The sequence below is a fragment of the Scyliorhinus canicula genome, chromosome 5, assembly GCF_902713615.1.
Source record: "Scyliorhinus canicula chromosome 5, sScyCan1.1, whole genome shotgun sequence".
Lineage (NCBI taxonomy): Eukaryota > Metazoa > Chordata > Chondrichthyes > Carcharhiniformes > Scyliorhinidae > Scyliorhinus > Scyliorhinus canicula.
In genome coordinates, this window is record NC_052150.1 from 99406880 (window position 1) to 99428366 (window position 21487).

The 21487-nt window shown below is 44.2% G+C and overlaps 1 protein-coding gene across 3 annotated transcripts in view; it reads left to right on the plus strand.

Moving 5' to 3' along the window:
* macc1 (MET transcriptional regulator MACC1) overlaps window positions 1-21487 on the plus strand; it is a 76615-nt gene that overhangs the window by 40648 nt on the left and 14480 nt on the right. For all 3 annotated transcript variants that reach the window (XM_038797452.1, XM_038797451.1, XM_038797454.1), the window contains 2 exons: window positions 5718-5832; window positions 6252-8317. In XM_038797452.1, the coding sequence (XP_038653380.1) occupies window positions 5730-5832; window positions 6252-8317 (2169 nt within the window). In that variant the 5' untranslated portion in view covers window positions 5718-5729. The remainder of the gene's footprint in view (window positions 1-5717; window positions 5833-6251; window positions 8318-21487) is intronic.

Here is a 21487-nt window from a genome sequence, read left to right on the forward strand (position 1 = left end):
CACTTTATCACAAAACCCTCTATCTCCCAACAACCCCGAATCAAACCTCCACCCTGGCCTCTGCTCACGTCCTGATCTAAGCTGAACCTCCAGCCTGTGGGGCACATGATCTAAGATTACTACCCCACATACTCTGCCCCCACAACCCCAACCGAAACCTCCCAGCTCACCACAAAAAAGTAGATCCTTGAATACACCTTATAAACAAGTGATAAAAAGGAATACTCCTTTTCCCCCTGGGTTCTTGAAGTGCCACAGGTCCACCATACCCATCTGTCATTAACTCGCCCAGCTCCTTTGCCATTCGTATCCTACCCATTGACCTGGGGCTTGACCCTACCCTCGGCTCCAGGACACAATTAAAATCTCCTCCCATAATACATTGATGCGTGGCCAAGTCTGGGATTGCTGCCAGCACCCCCCATATGAAACCTACATTGTCCCAATTCAGTGCATATACATTCATCAGTACCACCAGCGCCCCTCTAATACCCCACTCACAATCACATATATTTTGCCCACTCGGGTCCCTCACTTCCTTCGTGCTCACAAACACTCTTTGCTTGCTCATCAAAATGACCACCCCGCCATGACTTTGAATCAAAGAGACAGCCGCCCCATTACAAACTTCTCATCCTGTCTACCCTTTGTCAACCCAACAGAAAAAAAGAAAAAAAAACCTCCACATCGGAGGTGAAGAAAGAAAAATCTCCCTCCAACCACCATTCTACCCATATCATGCATTACTCTGTCTCCCAAAACTGTTCAGTTCTCTCCCAGTTTTTCATCCTTGATAAAGTCATTAGCCACTTCTGGGGTCTCACAATTATATTCCCGGCCTTCATAAGTCATTCATAGATTTGCCAGGTAGATCACCCCAAACCTGACCTGCCATTGATATAACACTGCCTTGGGGGGGGGAGGGGGGCTTGTCCAGCACCCCCCTCTGCCACCAGCCTCGCCAGCATCCTCGCAACGTACCTCATGGCACGTGCACCTTCCACCCCTTCAGAGAGGCCTGAATTTGCAGATTCTGCCTCCTCGACTTGTTTTCCTGCTCCACCCACTCTGCTCTCACTGTCTTGCGAAGGTCTCCTAAGAGCTCCGCCTCCAGTGCCAGCTGTGTTCAGAGATTACCCCCTCAATCTCTCGGATCTGCGACTCCTGACATTTTTCCACCCTTTCCATCGAGCCCCTCAAGGGTGACCCACCCCTTTCGATGGATTTTGATTGATCCGCCTGCATCTCCATCCTCTGCTGATGGACCTCTTCCTTGATGAAGGTCATCAACGGTCCCATCTGGTGCTTTCCAACTTGCACTGTCCCTTCCCCCTCCGCCATCTTTCCACTAACTGCGGCGCCACCAGTCTCTTCCAACTCCTTGGCCAGATCTTTCACCTGCTGGGTTTGGTAACCAGAAGACATGCCACTCCTGGGGGGGATCTTCTCTGACCTTCAGTTACATTTTTCTGTCGAACTTGCATCCGATTTTGGGTAAGAAGAGCTCTTTGCTGTGCCTTCAAGCAGGAACTGCCATGTGTGCGACCACTCGCACCATGGTCACCACCGGTAGTCCTGAGAGCTTATTTCTAATGTGCGATCAAACCATCCTCTACTCCGAGGGACTCCATAAGAGAAGACTGTGCATCAACTTTGAATGTTTAAAGTGTTCATTAAACTTATTGTCAAGTACCCAAATGATTACCCTTGCACAACCACAAGGCCTTTCTCTTATTATTCCGATGTGGTACTGCCCCTGTGGTTTCAACAGAGCTGGAGGCAGGCTGCTTGTTCCCTGCTCAGCTGCTTGTGGCTTGACACACTTTTGTGTTTTGGAGTCTGGGAGAACCCTGCCAAAAATATCCTGCCTGTCCGGGGGCACACTCGGCTAGTGAAACAAAAATCAGCATGTGGGTCTCTGACTGAGGGAAGATTGAGAAGAAGGAGTGAAACATTCTGAGCAAAGTCCCCACCTCAATGACTCATAGAACATAGAACAGTACAGCACAGAACAGTCCCTTCGGCCCTCGATGTTGTGCCGAGCAATGATCACCCTACTCAAACCCACGTATCCACCCTATACCCGTAACCCAACCCCCCGCCCCCACCCTAACCTTTTTTTTTAGGACACTACGGGCAATTTACCAGGGCCAATCCACCTAACCCGCACATCTTTGGACTGTGGGAGGAAACCGGAGCACCCGGAGGAAACCCACGCACACACGGGGAGGACGTGCAGACTCCGCACAGACAGTGACCCAGCCGGGAACCGAACCTGGGACCCTGGAGCTGTGAAGCGTTTATGCTAACCACCATGCTACCGTGCTGACTCCTTTCTCCATCTCCCTGCTCATGGCCTCCCACACTTGCTCACCCATCAGAACTGGAGGGCACTTTACTGAACAGCCAAAGTGAGGCTTTCCTCCATCTGATTTATGCTGGTCAACTAAATGTTGTGGCCATTGATTTTTTAAAAATCAATTTGGAGCACCCAATCATTTTTTCCAATTAAGGGGTAATTTAACATTGCCAATCCACCTAGCTTGCACATCTTTGGGTTGTGGGGGCGAAACCCACGGCAACACAGGGAGAATGTACAAACTACACAGCCAATGACCCAGAGCCGGGATCAAACCTGAGACCTTGGCGCCATGAGGCAGCAGTGCTAATAACTGTGTCACTGTGCTGCCCCTATTGTGGCCATTGATGACCATAAGCATGCACTTGGTTACTTGCTGCATCTGATACTACTTTTGATGGAAGTGAGCATCAGTGCTAAGATCTGAGACATTATAGTAGAGATAGCTCTCCGTTTGTATACACTGCCTCTGGCAATGTTATCAGAACTTAGCCCTCTCATGCTGTTACTTCAGAATAGTCGTCTTTTTCAACAAACCATGAAACTCAGCATCTTCATCGGATGTGGGTGTTTATTGCCCTTAACGTCTCTCAGAAATGGCTCACCAAGAGTCAAGCACATTGCTATGAGTCTGGAGTCGTGTGTAAGCCAGACCAGGTAACGATGGCAGATTTTCCTTCCCCAAAGGATATAAGCGAACCAGATGGTGATTGATTTTTTTTTTACGACAATAGACAATTGTTTCATGGTCGCTTTAGACTTTTATTTCCACGGTTATTTGTTGAACTTAAATTTTGCCATCTGCCATGGTGGGATTCAAACTTGGGTCTCCAGAGCATTACCCTGGGCCTCTGGATGACTAGTTCAGTGACAATAACCCTGCACCACCACCCCAAATGATGTCCACTGAACAGAGCGTGGAAGATACTCTTACAGGGGCTCTCCATTGCTGTCTCAAGCATCTGGCCCTGCTCTTGCGATGTGTACCTCCCCACGTACCTTCCCACCTACCTCTTTGGAGGCCTAGCTGAGGTGCGCAGATGAGCTGATGGGATGTATGTTATTCATGTGTTGGTGTTTCCTTGGCTATCGTGACCCCCTCAAACAGGTCATCATCTGAGGAACACTTGCAGAGCCTATGGACAGTGAAATATATGAATTAGAATCGATAGGTCTCCAAAGTCATCATTTGTGCCTTTCATAACATTTTTGTGGTAGAGCGATTGGTAAATGCATGTGTGTTGTATGCCAAGTGGCTTTTTGATCTCTAATACTATCACTAGATAGCTGGAAGATTGCCATCTCTCCAACGCAATGACCGTGAATGTCTAGACTCTGCATATCTATGGTCAATGATATCGTGACTGGTGGGTTACCTCCAATTCTCTCCCTTGCCCTGTATTCTGTGCTGTCTTCATGGTTGGGAGGGGAGGGGGGGAAGGGGGGAGGAAGAGAGCGAGAGAGTTGAGTGTGAGAAATGGAATATGCTGAGAGTTTGGCAGGATACACTTGTGAAGGCTCACTCGGGAATGGATATCTAATGGTAATAAAAAGAGAGGGTTTGTCAGTGGTGGGTGTGCAGATTAGCATGTGAGGTTCTTCCTGGAATGATGGAAGTGGGTAGACCTGCAAGCTGTTTATTGTCTGAGGCGTGTTTGTGGAGGAATGGGCTAAAAAAAGTCAATGTGCGTTTTCACAATAGAATGTTGTGGTACAACTTAACTTTTGTTCCCTGGTGATGGATTTGAATCCCTTGCGCCACTGTATCCATGGAGGGAGGGACCATAATTCTGTTCACCACCTCTACCATTTCTAGCCATGTCTGCTTGGTTTCTCAGGTAGATTTATTTCTCCCATCTGCTGCCTTCAAAATCCTCTTGTCTGCTCTTGCAGACCACAGTTCATAGAATCCCTACAGTGCAGAAGGAGGCCACTTGGCCCATCAAGTCTGCACCGACCCTCTGAAAGGGCACCCTATCTAGGCACACACCCCACCCTATCCCGTAACCCAGTAACCCTTTGCCCAGAGATGCATCAGAGAACTGTGGGGTAGCCTTCCTTCATTAAAAATCCATCCGAGCACTGGCTCTCTCTTTACACTTGTATAATAGATCAGTTCTGACCGTCGTAGGGTTCGTTTTAACTCCTGCAGCTTCAGCAGTAGGATGTGATTCGTCATCATTCTTGCCTGCTCTAATCTTTCAGGAAACCCAGATGTGGGGTGATAATGTCATAGCTCCATGAAAAAGCCACTGGGAAATCTGTTGTTCAAACTTCCAAGTTCCTGATGAACTGCCAGCTTCCCCACTGACTGTAACTTGTAAGCAAGACACAAAAGGCTGATTTATAACCTTTTGATCCAGAGGTTCATCACCTGTGTTGGTTTACTCAATACGTAAGAATCCTGTGCGATGTTTACAAGCGAATGATTTGAATCTGAAGCAGAAACTGTATTATGGAATCCTAAATCATGAGGATGATCATTATATGTGAAGTTTAAAGAAATAAAAATGAGCTTGAACGTTTTCTTAAAATGGTTCCCACATGACCGATATACCTGATCGTTTGAATTAAGCTACAGGACCCATGCACTAACTGAGTTTTGTGCCCGAGTTCTGAATGCAGCCTATGACTTTCCTGAGTGTAGGAGCGGGAAGGTGATCAGCTGCCCCATGACTACCCACTCATTTGTTCAAGCTGTTCACCACATTTGCAATTTCGTTACACAAATATATGTGGTGGACCTTGGCCTCTTGTTGCCTGTGCATAAAAATATCTGAGCTGGATCGAGCCTACTTCACATTCTGTACGTACGCTTCCTGTTCCAGTTGTCAACCTTGCATATATATGTCAATATCACCTCCTGGTTGATGCACATGGTTGATAGTGTGCACTGGGATGATTTGCTACATGAACAGTAAGAAGTCTTACAACACCAGGTTAAAGTCCAACAGGTTTGTTTCAAACACGAGCTTTCGGAGCACGGCTCCTTCTTCATTCACCTGAAGAAGGAGCCGTGCTCCGAAAGCTCGTGTTTGAAACAAACCTGTTGGACTTTAACCTGGTGCTGTAAGACTTCTTACTGTGCTCACCCCAGTCCAACGCCGGCATCTCCACATCATTGCTACATGAAGAGTGATCTCAAGCTGCCAGTTCTTGAAGCCAGTGCGTAAGTACTAGTCTGAGGCCAGCTGCTTGCTTGGAATGTAACCAAATAGCAAACATGTTAGCACAAAATAAAGCAAACTGCTTTCTGTAATAAACAAATACTTGCAAGTGATTTCAGGGCAATTAGTATCCATTATCATCTTTGATAATAAAATCATAATGTTTACGATAGATCTTTATTTTTTGACAGAACTAGAAGAAAATGGCTGTCAGGGCACATTCTCCTCGTCATACCCGCAGCAGGTCAGAAGGAACACTGATTGATCTGGATGAAAACACACCAACAAATAATGTATTTTTAAAAGGTATTGAAAATTCATATACTGTATAGAAAATTCTTGCTCCAGTTCTGGTTTATTTTGGGCTCTCTTCGTGGGTCGATTCATTTGACATCACAGTTGCCCAAAATTTGTTTGCTTCGCTAGTGAGCCACATGGGAATTTGTGGTAGTCTGTAAAGCTAATTTAAGTACGGCTCAAAGCCCAATTTTGATTAGGCCTCATGCCTATCTGTTCTGGCACAGGGATTATTCTTCATTATAGGATTAGACTGGCACTATGCAGTTTCTATCTCTCATCAATGTACAAAAATCAAAATGTGCACTGGTCTTTATCGATAGGTGTCTTTTCCTATTTTGATTCACTTGCTTGTGACTTATTTGTGTTTTCTGATTTGTTCTTTCAGAATTTTCTAACCAACTTTTATTTCTTTCATCCCCTGATAGATAACAGCAACATTCGTGAAATTTCACATGGGCAAGACACCGATTTACTAAAAGATTGGAATGAATCCGTATTTGATTCTCCTAGCCATCCAGTTTCTCAGAACACAAACCCATTTTGGAATGGTTTATCAGACTCAAACCCATTTCTAGATGACATTACCAAAATGGGTGACACTAAGCGATCATACCCAGTGTCGGCGTTAACGGAGGACTCACTGTTTCTGATTGAAAATCCAACAGTTGCAGAATCTGTTAGCTCTTCAACTGATGATTTGGATATTGACCACCTAATCTATATTGGAAAACCTTTTGCCAAGCAACATGGAAGGTGGAAAAGTGCTTCGGATATTTTGGATTTTTCAAACAAAGAAGATGTTCCTCAGAATAATCGCCCAGTGAGCCAATTTATGGTTCCAAATTTGGAATCATTTGAAAATGACAGAGAAGCCTATAAAATGGCATGGTTGAACCATAGGCAACTAACCAGATCATGTCTTGATTTGGATATGATAAGTCAAAACCCCGGCTGGGGGCAAACACAGGCTATTGAAACCCACATTGTTTGTAAGATGGACCATAAAGGGGGATCACTTCAGTTGCCTGAATCCGACATAAGTGTCCATATACCTGAAGGTCATGTTACACCAGGGGAAATCCAGGATGTTGCGATAAAATCCTTGCTTGACCCACCTCAGATACTGAACAATGATCTTTGTACAACTATTGGTCCATTACTGGAGCTAAAACTGAGCAATTTCAATACTAACGGTTTTATTTCTTTGGAAATGAAGGTGACAGCTGGTGTGAAATCTGATCCTATGAGTCAAGTTATGACTGAAATTGTGTGCCTTTGCAGTGATAGTAAAGAGGGCCCTTTTGAAAAGGTGAACAACATATATGTATATAAAGATGTTATGCAAATAAATCTGGAAAATCTGGGTCCTTGTATGTATATCGTAGCAGCTATTGAAGCTAAAACCATTCAGCCTCCTGCATTGACAGTCTGGGACTACCTTAACAAAATGATTACCATTGGCATTTATGGGCCGAAACACATTCATCCAGTTTTTACAGCAGTTTGCATAATCTTTGGCCACAATCAAGTTCCCCAAAAGCTTACAGATGTTAAGAAAAACACAAAAAATGTGCCGCCAGTTGTTCTTCAACTTTGGGGAAAGCATCAATTTCAGTTAGATAGGCCACAAGATTTTGAAATTTCAATTTTTCCCACTGACGCGCGGTACGAAGTACAAGGAGCTGATCAGAATGAAAAAATTGAAAGAACTTTGCTAAAAATAGGTCGAACAATTCGACAGCAATTTTCTTTGTCTATGTGCAAATCTGGAGAAATCCATTCATTTCAACTTGGGATTCAAATCATAGGAGCCAATCAGGATGTACTAACAAAATTCAGTGTCGAGACACCCAACCCAACACCTAAATCAAATGTGAAAAGGCGTTTCCAGAGATGGAAAGAACCACTAACAGCTGCCCTTCCAGGTGAACCATCGCCAGTTAAATATCCCATGTTTCAAGAGAGGCCAGTAAATATTCTTAAATATGGCGTGGCATTGAAACCTCTGCTGAGGCAACCAAAGATTGAATACTTACTGGAATATTTTAAGGGTGACACCATTGCACTTCTTGGGATGGACAAAGTTAAAGCAATTGGTCAAACAAAGATTAAAGAATGGTATGTTGGTTTCTTACGTGGAAAGATTGGCCTTGTACACTGCAAAAATGTGAAGGTCATTTCTAAGGAACAGGTCATGGACTTTTCAGATGTAAAGATTACAACCAAGACGCTGCTCAATCAAATTATGATTCCTCTTAGGAAATTGACTTATATGTATTCATCCATCCGTACACTCATCACTGAGAATATTTCCAGTTGGAAGGAATTTGCTGAAGTTCTTGGATACACTGATCTCTCACTGGATGAAATATGCAGAAGACCTGTTGAGTGTGAATCGGAACGAGTTGCATGTACATTAGAGAAGCTGAAAGAAGACTGCCACACTGGTCACAGTAGGGTGAAAAGAAAATTTCTATATGAAGTTGTTCTGGTAAGTAGTCTTGATAAGGCTGTCATTTTAGTGCAGCATGATGATGGGGGGCATACTTCATTCAAATATTGTCGTTCTTTAGATGAAATGTTAAACTGAGATCCGTCTGTCTGTCCATTGGTTTAGATTGTCATTATTCTTCCTTTCTTCCCAAAGCAAATACACCAAAAATCATATTATTTGGCCATTTAATCTCTTTATGGTTTATGGGACTTCAGAGTGGAATTTGCATATTCAAGTGAGCAGTTAGGATCATTTGAATTTGTCTATGCTGGATCCATCCGACACCCCGGTATTACTGGGCGCCATTTAGCAATGATCTCCACAATTGTGGACTAGGCAGAACGGCATTTGGGGGGGTGGGGGAGGAGAGGAGGAAATGGTCTCCTAGGCAATTGGAGGCCCCTGTCACCCAGGGTGCCCATGTGGCATTGCCAGGCTTACAGGTACTGCCAGGATGACAGTGCCCAACTGGCATCTTGCCCATGCCAGGGATCAGGCCTGGGGTGCCCTACCCTTATGAAGTAGGGGGACTCGATGACCCCCTAATCTGTATATTGAGGGGTCCAGGAGTCACGTTGGAGGGGATGGTGAGATATGGGGTGCATTTTTAACTGGCGCCCCGATCTCTTCCCGCACTGGTGAGCGGCTCTCCTCTGAGCAGGAAATGAAGGCAAGTGCGGCCTCTGTGGGGCAAACCTCACCGAGGCCTGCAAAAGAAAAAGGTCCTGGTTTAATCACGGGGTCGGTCTCTGCCAGTGCCAGGAAATACCCCGCTGAACGTGCCTGCAATGGGTCACTTTTGTTTCTGTTAAACACGTCCCAAATGTATGTGCTCTTGCTGCCTGTAATTAGTGGGTTTTGTGTGGAAAGTGGTGTGCCTTTTCTTTCCTTGAAATGTTTATTCTAATGAAATAATTCAGCAGCAAACTTTGAGAGTTTAAAATAAAGATGCTTATTTATTCTTGCACACTTACCCTGAAGTAACTCCCAATCATGTTCTAGGTCACGCATGCATAAAGATTGGCTACAGATAGAGCGTGCACTATTAAAGATTACAATTAATTCAGTCTCTGATTTACAGTTTCTGATCTCCCCAATGGATGTGGTTTTGTGAATGGATTTGATAAATTAAAGTTGAAGTGAAGGGTTCTCAGCAAGTTGAGGTTTTTGTAATTGAATATCTAGGGCGGCGGGTTGTTCTCTAGTGAATTTTGAACTGGAATAGGATAAGTACTGTGACTGATGGTTTTCAGCTAGTTACAGAGTCTGTTTCTCAGACTGGCTGACAGCTGATGGTTCTGATGGATCTGCAGGTCCTGGGCTAATAACGATGTAGTCCCCTAACAGCTTTAATCACATGACTGCTAGGTTAACATTTTGAGGGTTAACATTTAACCCTAACCCAGTCTAGTTTAGATAGTGCAGGCCATTGTGATACAATGGGAAATTGAATGTTGCCATTTAGTTTTGATCTTCCATTCTACCCAAAAGGAAAGATGGAGACAGGCAATAGGTGTTGGACCATCCTTAGGAATGGGAGGCGGGATTCTCTGACCCCCCCCCGGTTGGGCTGGAGAATTGCCAGGGGGTGGTGGGAATCGCGTTGCACCGGTTGGGGGCCGTTGGCAGTGCCCCCCCCCCCCCGGGATTCTCTGGCCTCGCGATGGGCCGAGTGGCCGCACGTTTCCGGCGGGTCCCGCCGGCGTAAAATAGGCGCCGGCCTAGGATTGCACACCTTCCGGACGGCCCGATGCCGGAGTGACTCACGCCACTCCTCAGCGCCGGTACGGCCCACCCCACCGGGTAGGGAAGGATCCCACCCAGGATGTTTAAATTCCACAAATGGCTGTGACATAACTTCAATTATGTCTATATTTAATTATGTACTTACCAGAAACTTGATACCATCTGTAGACCGAAAGTCATATGCTTGCAGCCAGCCATCCTAACAGTTTGCCTGTGTGCAAATTTTAAAGAGTTTATTTAAAATTCATAATGACATACGGTTACTGGGTATGGCAAAATTAGGTGCATTGTGATGTTTCTGAGAATCCCGAGTCATTTCCATCCTCGATGGTGGGGGAGCCCGTCGGTGCAAAAATCAAGGCTGAAACATTTTGGTTTTTTTCATTAATTTTTTTTCCAATTAAGAGGCAATTTAACATGGCCAATCCACCCACCCTGCACAGCTTTGGGTTTGTGGGGATGAGACCCACACAGACACTGAGAATGTTCAAACTCTGTCTACACAGACAGTGACCCTGGAGTCAAAACTGAGTCCTCGGCACCGTGAGGCAACAATGCTAACCATCGTGCCACCATGCCACCGCAGGCTGAAACATTTGCAACCATCTTCAGCCAGAGTATCAAGTGAATGATATCAGTCTTATCTGAGGTGAACAGTATCATTGATTCCGGTCTTGAACCAATTTGCTTCACTCCATGTGATATCAAAATATCACAAGGCAACGGTTAAGGAATCCTGACAACAGCCCGGCAGGAGAACTGAAGACTTGTGCTCCAAAACTAGCCACGCTCCTAGCCAAGCTGTCCCAGTACATCTACCACATCGGTATTCGCACAACAATGGACAGAATTTCCCAGATCTGTATTGTCTATCAAAAGGACAAATCTAATCTTGCCACGTACCCACTTACCGTCCTATCGGTCTACTTTGACTTCAGCAAAGTAATGGAAAGTGTCACTGACAGATTTATGAATTGGTAGTTACACACAGCAATCTGCTCACCAATGCTGAACCTAGGTTACACCAGGGCTACGCCAGACCTCATTACAGCCTTGGTCCAAACATGGATAAGAGAGCTGAATCCCAGAGGTGAAACAAGTTTGGCTTGCCATGACATCAAGGCAAGGCAACAGTTGATTGAATATGACATCAAGAAGACAGAGGATAATTGGTCACGGGCATCAGGATAAACTCCACTGGTTAGGTCAGAACCGAGCACCGAGAAGGATGGATGTGGTTATTGGGAGATCAATCATCTTGACCTCAGGACTCTGCTGAAGGACTACTAATATCCTGGACTCAACCATCATCAGCTGCTTCATCAAAGATCTCCCTCCATCATAAGGTGAGAAGGATGAAAGTTTGCTTAAAACTGTATTGTGTTCAGTTCAACTTGCAACTCCTCAGATGCTGCACCAGTCAGTGCCTGCATGCAACAGTCCTGGACAGCATTTGGGTTTGGGTTGCTCGGTGGCAAGTAATAGTAATGCCACACAAGTTCTTGGCAATGACCATCTCCAACAAGAGAGAATTCAACCATCTCTCTTAACTTCCAATGGAATTACCAGGTCAGAGCCTGGGTATCTCGCCTGACTCTCCCAAATCTGCCCACCACCTACAATGTACAAGGGAGGAGTATAATAGAATAACGTCCACTTGCCTTGATGAGTGTGACTCCAACAGTACAAGAGTGCAACACCATTCAGGACAAAGCAGCCTGCTTGATTACTTTTTCTGAGTTACAAAGCCAGCGCTCAGTGTGGTCAGGGTCAAATCCCTAATCCAACTCCTTGCCTGCTCCAAAAACCAATTCAAATTCAAATTGAATCCAATTCATGGTCCCCACAAGAGAGACATACCAGATCTGAGCCAAAAGGCAGAGCAGATACGACACTTGATCTTAGCCAAAAAGCTACTCAACTACCTTTTAACCTTCACTTCCTCCAGCGCAGGTGCACAATGAGCCATCTGCAAAAAGCACTGCAGCAGCCTGCCAGAATTCCTTCTACAACCCCTTCCAAATTAGTGACCTATAAACTAGAAGGACAAGGATGGCAAATAAATGACTGATGTTTTCTGCTTTTTTAGACATACTTGCAAAGGAGGCAGTTAAGAAAAGATTCACTGGATTAATTTCCTGAGATGAAGAGCTTGACTTATGAGGAAAGGTTGAGCAGATGTGGTCTGTACTCGTTACAGTTTAAAAGAAAGACGTAATTCTCTTGAGGGAATTTGACAGGATAAATATTACTCTGTGGGTTTCTTCCGAGTGCTCCAATTTCCTCCCACAGTCCAAAGGTGTGCAGGTTAGGTGGAGTTATGGGGATAGGGTGGGGGAGTTGGCCTAGTTTGAGTGCTCTTTCAGAGGATGGGCCAAATGGCCTCCTTCTGCAGTGGAGGGAGTCTGAGGAATCAAATTTGTTTTACTAATCATTATGGCATGATAAAGCACTAACAAGAAGATTTTGGGACGTTACAAATCACAACAACAAAATTATTTTAGAAAGTTCTCCAGTGTTCATCATTCTTCATACTGGAACCTTTTGTCTTTCTACTCAACGTTCTCAATTTGGTTGGACTGTGCAGAAAATTACTCCTGAGAATGTAATATCAAAGATGTTTGCCAAACCTCCAGGATCTTACTAGACATTAGTTGTTCGATGTTTGAACAACAAAGCTTCTCCAATTACTCCTCTCCAGCATTATGGATTTTGCTCATCTGTCAACATACTGAGACTGTGATCATTACTTCAGCTTGCTTGAACAAAAACAATTTTCGTTGAAACTTTTTTATGGTACAGTTTTTTGTATTTTAAGGTGAGGGATATTCGAGTTGGGGAAATGGGACACTTTTTTATACTTTGATGCACTGTTAGGAACAGCCTTGTGTAATGGTGCCTTTTATAGCACACGCAAGCCGTTTGACCCAAACTGATGGTCTTTCTGATACACTGGTGTACCCTTTGCATTTCAAACACCATCTTGTAACTGTTGGGATAAAATTGTCAATTAATAAATTAGGGATAGTTGTGTGTTGAGGGCTTGAACCTCAGTGGCAATCTTATCTTAGAAATTTAGACTCCATCAAAGTTAAGGCCCCAGGGAATAATGTGACTTAATTTACTGTGTGCAATTCTCAAATTGCTTCCATGTATTATGCCGGCTAGAAGGATTCGCGGATGGTCAATATTCTAACTCTTGCATGTATTAATTGAGAACACAATACCTTCAGGATTTCCTTTCAGAAGAACTAATTGATAGATTCTTGTATAAATATAAAAACTGTAGTGTAGAAGCCAAATTCTAAACTGCATATCTGCAAATCTAGCTCTTGAGCAGTGAGTTCTCGAGTATTGAGAATTTTAATAGTGTCCGTAAACAGCAGTATGATGTCCTATTTCTGTTTTCTAGATAATAGTTCAGTTTTTAACATTGATTAACAATGGGAATGGAGGTATTTCAAATACAGCAGTGGAGGCAATTAATAGATAGTGAGTCTGACTAATTGTAGTCATGTTGCTGTTTCCAAATACAGAATTGACTTGTACGCTGGCAGCTATGATAATAGCAAGTTGCATTAATATGAGCAGAAGCAGAATCAGACAAACCTTGATACAAAGCCAATGGATACATTAGGTCTAGTGACCAAATAGGATGGTCTGAAAGGTAGGTTTCTAAGGAGTATCTTAGAGGAGAGTGATTTGGAGAGGGTCAAGGAGGAAATTCCAGATCTTGGGGCCCAGAAACCCAATTGCCCATCCATTGTATGTCAAAGTGGAGAATGCATAAGTGGCCAGAAGTGGAGGAATACTGAGATGCCTGAGGGCTGGAAGAGGTTAGCAACAGGGAGGGACAAAGCTGTGGAGAGATCTGAACACTAAGCCGAGAATTTTAAAATGTAGACACTGGTGGACTATGAACTAATGTTCATTGAGCACAGGAATGATGAGTGAATGCAACATGGTGTGTGTTATTATTTGGACTGCAGGTGAGTTTAAATTTATGCAAGTGGATGATGAGTGGCCAGCCAGGAAAGCAATGAAACAATGAAAAGCAGTGTTCTGTAGAAACGTTAACTCTGTTTCTGTCCACAGATGCTGCGAGTTATCCAGCATTTTCTGTTTTTTATTTTACATAAGCAATGGAACAGTTGAGACTGAAAAGAAATTGGGATTGTTGTAAAAAAAACATGCATGAGAGTTGAGTGGAAATGAGCAAGAATAGAGGTTTAACAAGGTGGTCAAGGTGACGGAAAGCATATGGTCATCAAGACCAATTCAACTAGAATGATGCCGTCATAAATACTTAACTTAAGAATGTGGCCAGGGTGTGTGATAAAATCAGTGGCCAAGGTGTGGGATAAAATCAGTCGCGAGGGAAAAATAGTTCAGGTAGGGGAAGAAGACGATTCCTTCGGTCTTCCCAGTGATTAATTGGAGTGAATTTTAACTCCTCACACAAAGATAGTAGAAGGATCAAAAATGGTGGTGGTTAAGATTGTTCGGTGTTTCCAGTATACATGTAGAAGCTGACACTGTTTTCTGATGATGTCACGAGTTGCGGCATGCAAGTCAGAAAGCAGAGGGGACCAAGGATAGATCCTTGGAGAACTGTAGATGCAGTGCTGCCAGAGTGGGATTTGCAAGTCGAGCTTAAAGATAGTGTAGCAAGCCAAAATAATTGAGTCGCCCAGTAATATGGGAAGAAATTATATTTTGTCTGTTTACTATCAATATAATTTTGACGGCGGAGCAGGAGAAATGGGAAATTAAGGAAAATGTGAGTCACACTTATTTCAATTGTGGTTTCTCCTTTGTCAAGCCTGAGTAATGAGTACATATCTACCAGTCATATTAATGTTGCACCATCAAAAATGTATTTATTGTCTGCAGTTATTTTTTTATGTACTAGAACTTGACTAAGCACACAGAACAGTCAAAATGTAATGTGATGATGGTGGTACTGGAAACATTTTAACCTTTTATTCTGTGCCAAATGTGTCTACTCTGTAGTTTATAGCCCCTCTTCTTGATAGCTGTGACCTTCTTTGCACCCTGTGATGATGTGCCCTCTTGGTTGCTATTTTGGTTCATGTGCTCTTAGCGGAGTCCTGGCCTGAAAGGATGTTGGCGGATCAGCTGTATCAATGTGTATCTCAAGCAGTTTGCATGGAGGACTCGATCTTTGAATTTATATATCAGGTGATAATTACTTAAAACTCCTATCAGGAACATTGGTGTTCTAAGTTCAAACACCAAGCTCTTGGGCCACCCACATGATGCCATTCTACATAGGACAGATCACAATCCATCCTTAATATAAATAATTTCAGTTTAAACTGTCCTGACTCCAAGTCTCCTTTAGAGGCACAGCATGTTGAAGCAATTTGCCCTTTCTCATTTAATCATCGTGATGCCAGTTAACTGACATTCCCTTCACAGTGTACTTTACTGTAATATGGTTGCTTCTTGATCTTAGCACATTATAAATTGTCAGGGAAGTAAGTATTCATTTTAGAATGATCACTTCATGTTTACCAGCCTCGTGTCCATCACCCTGTAAATGATATAAAGCACTCTGAACATCTTGTTGCTGTTCCAGGAGTCTCACTTGAAATGCCTTTATACAACAACTGCATTTTATGTAGCACATTTCAACATCACAAAATGTCCCAAGGTGTTTAAAGGAGCATTATCTGACAAATTAGACACTCACTCAGACATTGGGACAAGTGGCCAAATGCTTGTTCAGAAGTGAAAATTAGGGAATGACTTAAAAGGTGGAAGAGGTAGAAAGTCTGGGAGGATTGGGGAGGAAATTCCAGAGCTTTGGGATCGAGATAGTTGAAGGTGTAGCTACCAATGTTCCCATCACTGATCCCTTATTTGGAGAGTGTGACACACCGGGGAAGCATTTTCTCAGCATGTACCCTCCCAATCCCCTTAAAACATTTTAGTTCACACCTCATTCAGACAAACTCCACAAAGCATAGGCCTAGTCTATTCAATTTCCATTCATAATAGCCTTTCCCTTATCCCAATAACTATGGTTGTCAATCTTTGTTGTGCTCCCATTAGGGTTAAGGAATCAAAATTACACACAGCACTCCCAATTTAAATACCCAACTATTTGGGGCAATTTAGTGTGATCAATCCACCTACCCTGCACATCTTTGTGTTGTGGGGGCGAAACCCACGCAAACACTGAGAATGTGCAAACTCCACATGGACAGTGTCCCGGGGCTGGGATTGAATCCGGTTCCTCAGCGCCTTGTGCACTCCAGGTGTGACGTCTTCAACTCCTGCATACTTGTAGCAAGGTTTCTTTATTCTTGCATTCCAATAACTTTGTAACGAAAGCTAGCCTTCCTAATTGTTCGCTGTTATCTGCTGGTTAACACTCTTATTCATGTACAATGATACTGTACCCAACTCCCCCCAAGTGAAAGCATTTCCCAGTCTCTCACCATTCAAGCAATATTGTGCTTTTAATGTTTCTGACCAAAATGGATAACTTCACCACGCTACATTCCATATGTCCTTGCTGACTCACTCAACCTGTTCATATACCTCTGCAGCATCTTTACATCCTCCTCTTGGCTTACTTTCCCACCTAGCTTTGTCTTGTCAGCAAACTACCTGCTACCAATGCTAAATTGGATAGATTTAGACCTGATCTGAAAATTCATGACTGGGCTTCCATGAAGCACTGTGGGCCGTCAGCAGCTGCAGAATTGTACTCGACTGCAATCTGTAAACTTGTGATTGGATACATTCCTCAATCTACCATTAATACCAACCCAGCGAATTAAAAGCAAATTACTGCGGATGCTGGACTCTGAAACAAAAACAGAAAATACTGGACAATCTCATCTGGTCTGACAGCATCTGAAGAGAGAAGGGAGCTAACGTTGAGTCTGGATGGCCCTTTGTCAAAGCTGGGAATTAACCCAAGAGTACAGGAGGGAATGCCAGGAGCAATGCCAGACATACCTAAAAATGACTGTCAGCCTGGTGAAGCTGCAACACAAGACTACTTGCATGCTAAACAGTAGAAGTAGCAAGTAATGGGCTAAGCAATTCCACAGATCTTAAGCTGTACAGACCTGCTACATCCAGTTGTGAATGGTGGTGGACAATTAAACAACTCATTGGTGGAGGCTCCACAAATATCCACATCCTCAATGATAGGAGCCCAGCATGTATGTGCAAAAGAAAAGACTGAAGCATTTACAGCAAGCTTCAGCTAAAAGTGCCGAGTCGGTTGTCTATCGTGGCCTCCTCCAGAGGACCCCAACATCACCAATGTTAGTCTTCAGCTAATTTAATTCCCATGATATCAAGAAACGGCTGACGACACTGGATACTGCAAAGGTTATGGGGCCTGACAATATTCTGGCAATTGTACTGAAGACCTGTGTTCTGGAACTTGCTGCACCCCTAGCCAAGCCATTCTAGTACAACTACAACAATGACATCTATCTGGCAATGTGGAAAATTGCTCGGGTGTGTCCTGTAAACAAAATGGACCAATTCAACGTGAAATTACTGCCCTATCAGTCTGCAAAGAACAAAGAGAAGTACAGCACAGGAATAGGCCCTTTGACCCTCCAAGCCTGTGCCGACTATGCTGCCCGTCTAAACTAAAATCATCTTCACCTCCAGGGTCTGTATCCCTCTATTCCCATCCTATTCATGTATTTGTCAAGATGCCCCTTAAACGTCACTGTCGTCCCTGCTTCCACCACCTCCTCCGGCAACGAGTTCCAGGCACCCACTACCCTCTGTGTAAAAAGAAGAAAAAACTTGACTCGTACATCTCCTCTAAACCTTGCCCCTCGCACCTTGCCTCCTAATAATTAACTCTTCTACCCTGGGGAAAAAGCCTCTGACTATCCACTCTGTCCATGCCCTTCATAATTTTGTAGACCCCTTTCAGGTCACCCCTCAACCTCCTTCGTTCCAGTGAGAACAAACAAAGTTTATTCAACCTCTCCTCATAGCTAACACCCTTCATACCAGGCAACATCCTGTAAATCTCTTCTGCACCCTCTCTAAAGCCTCCACATACTTCTGGTAGTGTGGAGACCAGAATTGAACAATATACTCCAAGTGTGGCCTAACTAAGGTTCTATACAGCTGCAACATGACTTGCCAATTTTTATACTCAGTGCCCCGGCCAATGAAGGCAAGCATGCCGTATGCCTTCTTGACTACCTTCTCCACCTGTGTTGCCCCTTTCAGTGACCTGGGGACCTGTACACCTAGATCTCTCTGACTGTCAATACTCTTGAGGGTTCTATCATTCACTTTATATTCCCTACCTGCATTAGACCTTCCAAAATGCATAACCTCACATTTGTCCGGATTAACCTCCATCTGCCATCTCTCCGCCCAAGTCACCAAACGATCTAAATCCTGCCGTATCCTCTGACAGTCCTCATCGCTATCCGCAATTCCACCAATCTTTGTGTCATCTGCAAACTTATTAATCAGACCAGTTCCATTTTCCTCCAAATCATTTATATATACTACGGACAGCAAAGGTCCCAGCACTGATCCCTGCGGAACACCACTAGTCACAGCCCTCCAATCAGAAAAGCACCCTTCCATTACTACTCTCTGCCTTCTATGACCTAGCCAGTTCTGTATTCATTCTGTATCCATCTTGCCAGCTCACCCTTGATCCCGTGTGACTTCACCTTTTGTACCAGTCTGCCATGAGGGAACTTGTCAAAGGCCTAACTGAAGTCCATATAGACAACATCCACTGCCCTACCTGCACCAATCATCTTTGTCACCTCTTTGAAAAACTATCAAGTTAGTGAGACACGACCTCACCTTCAAAAAACCATGCTGCCTCTCACTAATACGTCCATTTGCTTCCAAATGGGAGTAGATCCTGTCACAAAGAATTCTCTCCAGTAATTTCCCTACCACTGACGTGAGGCTCACTTCATGATCAGTAAAGGGGTCATCAACAGTGTGATCTAATTATGTCATGCAGGGCTGGTTTAGCTCGGTGGGCTAGACAGCTGGTTTGTGATGCAGACCAAGGCTAGCAGCATGAGTTCAATTCCCGTACCAGCTGAGAATTCTGAATTCTCTCTCTGCGTACCCGAACAGGTGCCGGAATGTGGCGACTAGGGGCTTTTCACAGTAACTTCATTGCAGTGTTTATATAAGGCTACTTGTGACAATAAAAGATTATTTATTTGAATGGAACTTGAGTTGCAGTAACTTGCTCACTGATGCTCAGTTTGGATTCCGTCAGGGTCACTCAGCTCCCGAATTCATTACAGCCTTGGTTCAAACATGAACAAAATAACTGAATTCTGGAGGTGAAGTAAGAGCGGCATCAAGGCTGCATTTGACCAAGTGTGGTATCAAGGAGCCCTGGCAAAACTGGAGTCACTGGGAATCGGGGAAAACCCTTCACTGGTTAGAGCCATACTTGGCACAACGGAAGATAGTTGTGGTGGTTGGAAGTTAATCGTCTCAGTTACAGGATATCTCTGCAGGAAGTCCACAGGAGTAGTGTCCTAGGCCTAACCATTGCTGCTTCATCAACGATCTTCCTTCCATCCTAAGGTCAGAAGTGGGGATGTTTACTGCACAAATGTTCAGCACCATTCACGATTATCAGATACTGAAGCAGTCCACGTCTAAATGCAGAAAGATCTAAACAATATCCAGGCTTAGGTTGACAAGTGTCAAGTAAAGTTTGCACCATCTCCAACAAGAGAGAACTTGACATTCAATTACTTTACCATCCCTGCAACCCCCTCCATCAATATCCTGGGGTTGCCATTGGGCAGACACTCAACTTGACTAGCCATACAATTACTGTGGCTACAAAGACGGGTCAGAGGCTAGGAATTGTGAATCGAGTAATTGACTTCCTGACTGCCAAAGCCTTTCCACAATCTACAAAACAGGAGTCAGGACTTTGATGGAATCCTCTTCAATTGATTGGATGGATACAGCTCCAACAGCACTCCAGCTTGACACCATCCTAGGCAAAGGAACCTGTAGACCATAAGACATGGCTGCTGAATTAGGCCATTTGGCCCATTGGGTCTGCTCCGCCATTCAATCATGGCTGATATGTTACTACTCCTCATTCCCCTGCCTTCTCCCTGTAACCCCCGATCCCCTTATTAATCAACAACCTATCTAGCCCTGTCTTAAAGACTCAGTGACTTGGCCTCCACAGCCTTCTGTGGCAAAGAGTTCCACAGATTCACCATCCTCTGGCTGAAGAAAATCTTCCTTATTTCAGTATTAAAGGATTGTCCCTTCAGTCTGAGGCTATGCCCTCAGGTTCTAGTCTCTACTACCAGTGGAAACATCCTCTCCACATCCATTCTATCCAGGCCTCTCAGTATCCTGTAAGTTTCAATGCGATCCCCCTCCTTCTAAACTCCATCGAGTACAGACCCAGAGTCCGCAACCACTCCTCTTATGACAAGCCCTTCATTGCCAGAATTGTTCTTGTGAATGTCCTCTGGACTCCCTCCTAAGGCCAGCACATGCTTCCTTAGATATGGGGCCCAAAACTGCTCACAATATTCCAAATGGGGCTGAGCAGAGCCTTCTGCACCCTGCTCTTATATTCTAGCCCTCTCTAAAGGAATGCTGACATTGCATTTGCCATCATGGCCGCCAACTGAACCTGCGTGTTAACTTTGAGAATCCTGAAGTAGGACTCCTAAGTCCCTTTGTGCTTCAGATTTCTGAGGCCTTTCCCCATTTAAAAAATAGTCTATGCCTCTATTCTTCCTACCAAAGTGCATAACCTCACACTTTTTTCCACACTGTATTCCATCTGCCACTTCTTTGCCTACTCTCCTTGTTTGTCCAAGTCCTTCTAGAGCTCCCTGCTTCTGCAACACTACCTGCCCCTGAACATAAACATTATATTGTGCAAACCCACTTGATTGGTACCCTTCCACATACATTTCCTCCCTCCATCACCAACGAACCGTGGCAGCGGGGTGTACCATCTATGAGGTGCACTGCAGTGACTCACCAAGGCTCCTTATTCGGCACCTTCCAAAGCCATGACCACTACCATCTAGAAGGGCAAGGGCAGCAGATATATGGGAAAACCACCACCTGGAAGTTCCCCTCCAAGTCATTCATCATCCTGGTTTAGAAAAATATCACTGATCCTTCATTGTCATTGGGTCAAAATCCTGGAACTCCTCTCTAAAAGGATTGTGGGCTTACACCTCAGGGACTGTAGCAGTTCAAGAAGTTAGCTCTCAGACACCTTGAGGTAAATTAGGGAAGGGCAGTAAATGCTGGCCTAGCCAGTGCCGCCCACATAATGCAGCTTAAGTATTGGTCCCTGTTATCCATGGTTAGGCCACTTTTTTGTACCGTTTTTGTGATTTTAAGGAATGTGTACTTGTTGCA